The sequence below is a fragment of the Triticum dicoccoides genome, chromosome 3B (genome assembly GCF_002162155.2).
Source record: "Triticum dicoccoides isolate Atlit2015 ecotype Zavitan chromosome 3B, WEW_v2.0, whole genome shotgun sequence".
Taxonomy (NCBI): domain Eukaryota; kingdom Viridiplantae; phylum Streptophyta; class Magnoliopsida; order Poales; family Poaceae; genus Triticum; species Triticum dicoccoides.
In genome coordinates this window covers 846,229,913-846,235,833 of record NC_041385.1, presented here as the reverse complement: position 1 = coordinate 846,235,833, position 5,921 = coordinate 846,229,913, and the positions used below count along the sequence as shown (strand labels likewise).

The 5,921-nt window shown below is 49.2% G+C and overlaps 1 protein-coding gene across 1 annotated transcript; it reads left to right on the top strand.

The window, feature by feature from the left end:
- Window positions 1–2,147: 2,147 nt before the first annotated feature.
- On the top strand, window positions 2,148–5,001 carry LOC119280289 (flotillin-like protein 2). The gene is made up of 3 exons (XM_037561188.1): window positions 2,148–2,164; window positions 3,338–4,346; window positions 4,498–5,001. The coding sequence occupies exons 1-3, from the start codon at window positions 2,148–2,150 to the stop codon at window positions 4,999–5,001; spliced, it is 1,530 nt and encodes a 509-aa protein (XP_037417085.1).
- The last annotated feature ends 920 nt before the right edge of the window (window positions 5,002–5,921 follow it).

Sequence of the window (5,921 nt, the reverse complement as noted above, 5' to 3'; positions counted from 1 at the left end):
AAGACAGGACCCCCTGGAGCCCTATAGCCCGCGCTTCCCCCGCGCCTCCCCACCGGAGCCGTAGCCGGAGCGCCGCCGCCCGCTGCGAGCGCCCTCGGCCCTCCCCGCGGCCAAGGAGATCCGGCTCCTCTCCACCCCGGCCCTCCGGCTCCTCCGCGGAGCAGCAGTACGACCTCCCCCTCCATTCTCCTCCGGGTGTTACATAAGCATTCATAGCGCATTCCATTGGTTTGATTCGGCAATCTTTTACTTCAAGCCGAGTCGACTGTCATCCGCATTATTTTGGCCTACTAGTATTTCATACCCAATCCGAAACGAAGTTTCGGTTGATTAGCGTCGATGGTTTGGGTTCCAGGGTGCCATAGATGCTTGAACATTTTATCTGAAAATTATTTAAGTTCATTGAACTCTAATTGTACTGGAGTAAACCATGAAAACAACTTTTGAACTTCAGGAAGTGTACATTTGTATTGTCTGTGTCGGTTCATCTTATCTGATTTTATGTTTGTTCGCTGCATTAGGACGGGTAAACATGGGGCCACATAAGAACAGGTAGACCAACCAAACCAGCAATACCGTGAGCGCACCCGAGGATGTTTTCAAGGAGAATGTTAACCACGCTATGGAGTCTGATGAGCTTGAAGACAATGGGCACGTAACTGAGCATATATACAAGCTTGAATCACTAGCATATTTATAATAATTTTACACTATGCTGCATTTATAATAATTCACCTAGTCCCTTTATTTGCGAGATTGGACAGTTGCATGGTGATTTTTTCTGGTTTTTGACTTAATTGTAATGTGCTATACTATGGAGCAAGTCAAACAATGGTGCAGCATTTCAAGGAGCAAGCAGCAACTTGCTGGGCAGAGAACCAACTGAACATTTGAGGTGAGAATAGATCACCAACAACTATAGTACTTCTGCTCACCCATTCCCTTTTGACATAATAAACTCAGATATCTTGAAAAGTTACCTATTTGATTTATGCCAATCATTGAGACACTTAGCAAAATGGCTCCTTCTAACTACAGAGGAGACAATAAATTTAAAACACAGTATTGATATATGCACAACAACACACCAACCACAGCTCGCGATGAAGGTGAGCGGAAATCAAACTAATCATATAAATAACCGACCCCCTGTACATAAACTTTACAGAATTTAGACCCCCCTTGGGAAGATCGTGGTGGTTCCTCTAGCAACACAGCAAGGTTTGTGTTTCTTATTGCCTGGCTGTTCGGCAAGCTGGCGACCACCATTCTTTGCTGAGTGTTTGGACACTGAAACCTTAGTTACGTAAGAATTCCTTGAGTTCAGAAAGATGCTCCAAGCCAGAAAACTGAGGTGAAGACACACTGGGGCAGTCGACCTTGAACAGCTCAAGTTTTTTCATTGCTTTGCATCCAAAATTCACATGAAAGCTGCTGGAGCTAGAGCTGCAAGCAATCTCCAGGACCTTCACCTTTTGATAACAGTTGTCCTCTTCTCCATTTACAAGGACATGGAAATGGAGCTCAGGATCTTGAAGCTGCTTGATGCGAAGAATACATAGTTGTGGTAGCTTACCAATGAACTTTATGTCACCTTCCATTAAAGTGGCCATCTCTAAATCCAACTTTGCGAGTTTGCTAAGCCGGTCACTCCCCCATTCTGGCAATTTATCATTAAGCCCGTGCAGTTTAAGGCTCTGCAGGTTCTTCAAAGGCAGGGGGATGCCATCCAAGCAACAACCCTGATTGCTGTCCTTGTTGAGGCGCACAGATAAGGATTCAATATGGCCATGATCTGAGATTGCAGAGAAAAAATGCTTGCTGTTATGCTTGTTGATGCCGGACACTCCGAGCTTGCGCAATTGGGTGAGCTTCTTGAGCTCTGGCAAGAAGGCCTTTGCCCCTGAAGCGGCGACGTTAATGACACCGAGTGTCTGCAGTGGCGTCAGTTTTCCAATCGCTTTGGGCACCTCAACACCGACTAGGTGACGACGACGTCTGCACACATCAGGCAACCAAGAGGAAACAGGCTGTACTGTTGATGCTGTTGAATCGTCGGTGATGCCTAGTGGGTGGACATGAAACGAGATGAACCTGCTCCAGCCTCCAGCTTCCAAGTGCTCTACAATTGTTCGTCCTCAGGAACCATGGCGATAGCCACGACGTAAGAAGAGCCAGCAGACGACGAGAAGAAGTTGGCCCAGGTGAACGTGCACATAGGATAGCTGCACAGAAACGATGCAAGTAGCGCTGGTTGACCAGCGTGGTTGAGGTATATTCTACCGGTAGAGCAACTGCAGTGTGGCGGTCGTCCTCTAGGATTACAACAGGTTCTGGTCAGAAGCTCGCTGTTCTCCATGCTCATATTCATGATGCATCGTCGTTAGAAGAGGTAGTCTCCACGACCATGCTCAGACTGGTCGAGTGTGTGTGTTTTTTTTGAGCGATTAGCTCAGGCGCATGTAGTTATTTCTTTTTTTAGAAATTTGTGAGGCTGATGTAGCAGGACTCGCCAGGCTTGTCTTGACAGTAATGCAAGGTTGAACACTTCCAAATCATGAAAACTAGAGTGTGTTTGTTTCCAGGGACTTATTGGTCTAAGGACTTAAAAAAGTCCCTACAGGAGGGACTTATAGGGACTTAAAGTGGTCATTTAGGACTTATGAAATAAGACTTTCAAAGAGAGATTTATAGGGACTTATAGTTGTAATATGGTCTTATAGAGACTTATAAGTCCCAGAAACCAAACAGGTAGGGACTTTTTAGGGACTTGGAACTTATAAATTGGGACTAAAAAAAGTCGTAGGACTTATGAACCAAACAGGGCCTAGGACGCAAGAACGCTACTGATCCAACTAGAAAAAAGCCCATTAACATACGTATGCCCACCCCGGTCTGGCAACATAAAATGACCCACACAAGCCCGCTTGACAAACGAGAAGCACAGGCCACGAACGCAAAACAAAAACAGACAGCCACGGTCCACGTAAGTAAAACCTTTCCTGAGCTAATGGCACGCAGCGTGAGTTTTAATCCAACTGATGAACTTGTGAAAGGAGGTGAAATTAAATCTGAGCTAGCAGAGTTTTAAAAACCCCGATCGATTATACCAAGCACCTTCCTAATTAAGCACCTTGGCTTAGTGCATGGTCATGGAAGCTTCCTATCAGACGTACGTACTGCATGCTATAGGAAGTCTTTCCTTCCTTCCTCGCTTGATTCGTTTCCATGCATGCATGATGGTATCCGTATCCTTATTTATCACCGCCATTATATACATACCGCCGCCACCGATTGATTCAACACCTACGTAAGTACGAAGCGGAGAAAACCCTAGCAGCAATCAGGCAGCAATACCGCCGGCGAACCGAGATGGCGGCGAGCTCGTGGCGGACGCGTCGGAGTACCTGGCCATCAGCGGCTGGGGCATCAACGACGTGAAGCTGGCGAAGAAGGCGTGGGTGTTCGCGGGGCAGCAGTGCAAGAGGTTCAGCGTCACGCCCGTCAACTACGAGTTCGAGGTGAACGCCATGAGCTCCGAGAAGCTGCCCTTCGTCCTGCCCGCCGTCTTCACCATCGGGCCCCAGGTGACCACCCTGGAGCTCGGCGACGCCGCCGAGGCCGCCGTGGAGGCCAAGCTCCTGCTCTACGCCAAGCTCATCGCGCCGCTGCACCTGGGAGGCGCCTCGGCAAGCCGCGTGCACGACCTGGTGAAGGGCGTGATCGAGGGCGAGACCCGCGTGCTGGCGGCGCAGCTGACCATGGACGAGATCTTCACCGGCACCAAGAAGTTCAAGCAGGAGGTGTTCGACAGCGTGCAGAAGGAGCTGGACCAGTTCGGGCTCTTCATCTACAACGCCAACGTGAAGCAGCTGGTGGACGTGCCGGGCCACGAGTACTTCTCCTACCTCGGCCAGAAGACGCAGCAGGAGGCGGCCAGCAGGGCCAAGGTGGACGTGGCGGAGGCGAGGATGAAGGGCGAGGTCGGCGCCAAGGAGCGGACCGGCCTCACGCTCCAGAACGCCGCCAAGGTGGACGCCGAGACCAAGGTGCTGTCGGTGCGGCAGCAAGGCGAGGCGTTCAAGGAGGAGGCCAAGGTCAATGCCGAGGTGCAGGTTTTCCAGAACGCCAGGGAGGCCGACGTCGCCGCCGCAATGACCGACCTCGCCATGAAGAAGGCCGGCTGGGACCGGCAGGCCAAGGTCGCCGAGGTGGAGGCCGCCAAGGCCGTCGCCATCCGCGACGCCGAGCTGCAGATGGAGGTCGAGATCAAGAACGCCCTCTGCCAGACCGAGAAGCTCAAGGCCGAGCAGCTCAGCAAGGCCACCGTGCAATATGACACACGGGTTGTTAATTATTCGATCATGCATCATACTGTATCTTTTTTGAAAATTATTTATGGATTTATTACATCTTCTTGTTGACAGCTTTAATTTATCGATCGATCATCCTGTATGTAAGATCACCGACTGACATTTGTATATATTGTGTGTGTAGGTTCAAGAGTCGAATGCGCTCTTCTACGGCCGGCAGAAGGTGGCGGAGGCGGCTCTGTACGAGGAGATGAAGGCGGCGGAGGCGCGCAAGGCGCAGGCCGACGCGCTCTTCTTCGAGCAGAAGATGGCCGAGGACGCCAAGCTGTACGCCAAGCAGCGAGAGGCGGAGGCGCTGTCGCTGGTGGGCAGGGCCAAGGCGGACTACGTGGCGTCCATGCTGGCGGCGCTCGGCGGCGACTACCGCGCGCTCAGGGACTACCTCATGATCGACGGCGGCATGTACGCCGAGATGGCGCGCATCAACGCCAGCGCCGTCAACGGCCTGCGGCCAAAGATCAGCGTCTGGAGCAACGGAGATGGTGGCGGCGAGGGCGGCGCACTGCAGCAGGTGGCTGGGGTGTACAAGATGCTCCCGCCGTTGCTGGAGACGGTGCACGAGCAGACCGGGATGTTGCCGCGGGCGTGGATGGGCACGCTGTCCAAGGACGGCGCCGCCGCCAACTGAAAATGATCATTTTTAGTCGTTCGCGTCTCAGTTTACTTTCATAGTACTTGTTAGCTCTAGATGTTTTCTTTCGACCATGGTTCAGATGGTTTTGGTGCTTGACGTTAGTGTGATCGGATAATCGTGATGTTTGGACTTCTTGTTCTTAGTCAGATTGAGCACTTGTTCAAAGAGTTCAAGAAAATTTAAACTTTGCATGGATCTTAACCTCGAATTGACAGTTCTCAGCACGACCAAACAACTAAGAATTCTTAGATGACTTGGAATTAACAAAAAATTGTACTTGTTGTTTGGGCTTGATTATAATGCTTGTTTTATGTTGGCTCAATTCTTACTCGGGCCTAGTTTTCAATTTGGTTTGTCCTAAGTCAAACTTGTTCAAGTTTGACCAAGTTTATCAATAAAATCATAACATGTACAACTTCAAATAAATACTATATGATAATCATACTTTTGTTAGATCTAGTTATATTGATTTGATACCCTGGCATTGACATTTTTTTTCTCAATAAACATGGTCAAACGAAAAAAGAGGTTTGATTTATGGAAATGAAAATTCCCGAACGTTTGGGATTTGATCATGGCAAATCAAACATTTTTATGACATGTTTACACGAGGATGACAAGTTTACTTAACATGCAAGGCAATTTTCTGGCAAAAAAAAAATACAATCAGCCCGGATTTGCCATGTTTACCAACTAAACTTGTCATCCTCGCATCACTAAAATTGTCATAGAAAACGTTTGCTTTGTCATGGTCAAATCTTGAACATTCGGACGTTATCGGGGTCCTTGATTTTGGAGAAACCAAATGAGCCTTGTATGCCAGCTTGAAGGGAGTGATTATTTGGGTTTACCAACTTCGGGCCTTATGAAAGAATATCGATGCACACTTGGATTAGGGCTTTAATCTAATCCTG

What these genes read in the sequence shown, in the direction of transcription:
- LOC119280289 (XM_037561188.1), top strand. An exon ending in CCGTGCAATATGACACACGG is followed by an intron (nt 4,347 to 4,497) that starts GTTGTTAATTAT and finishes TTGTGTGTGTAG; the next exon opens with GTTCAAGAGTCGAATGCGCT.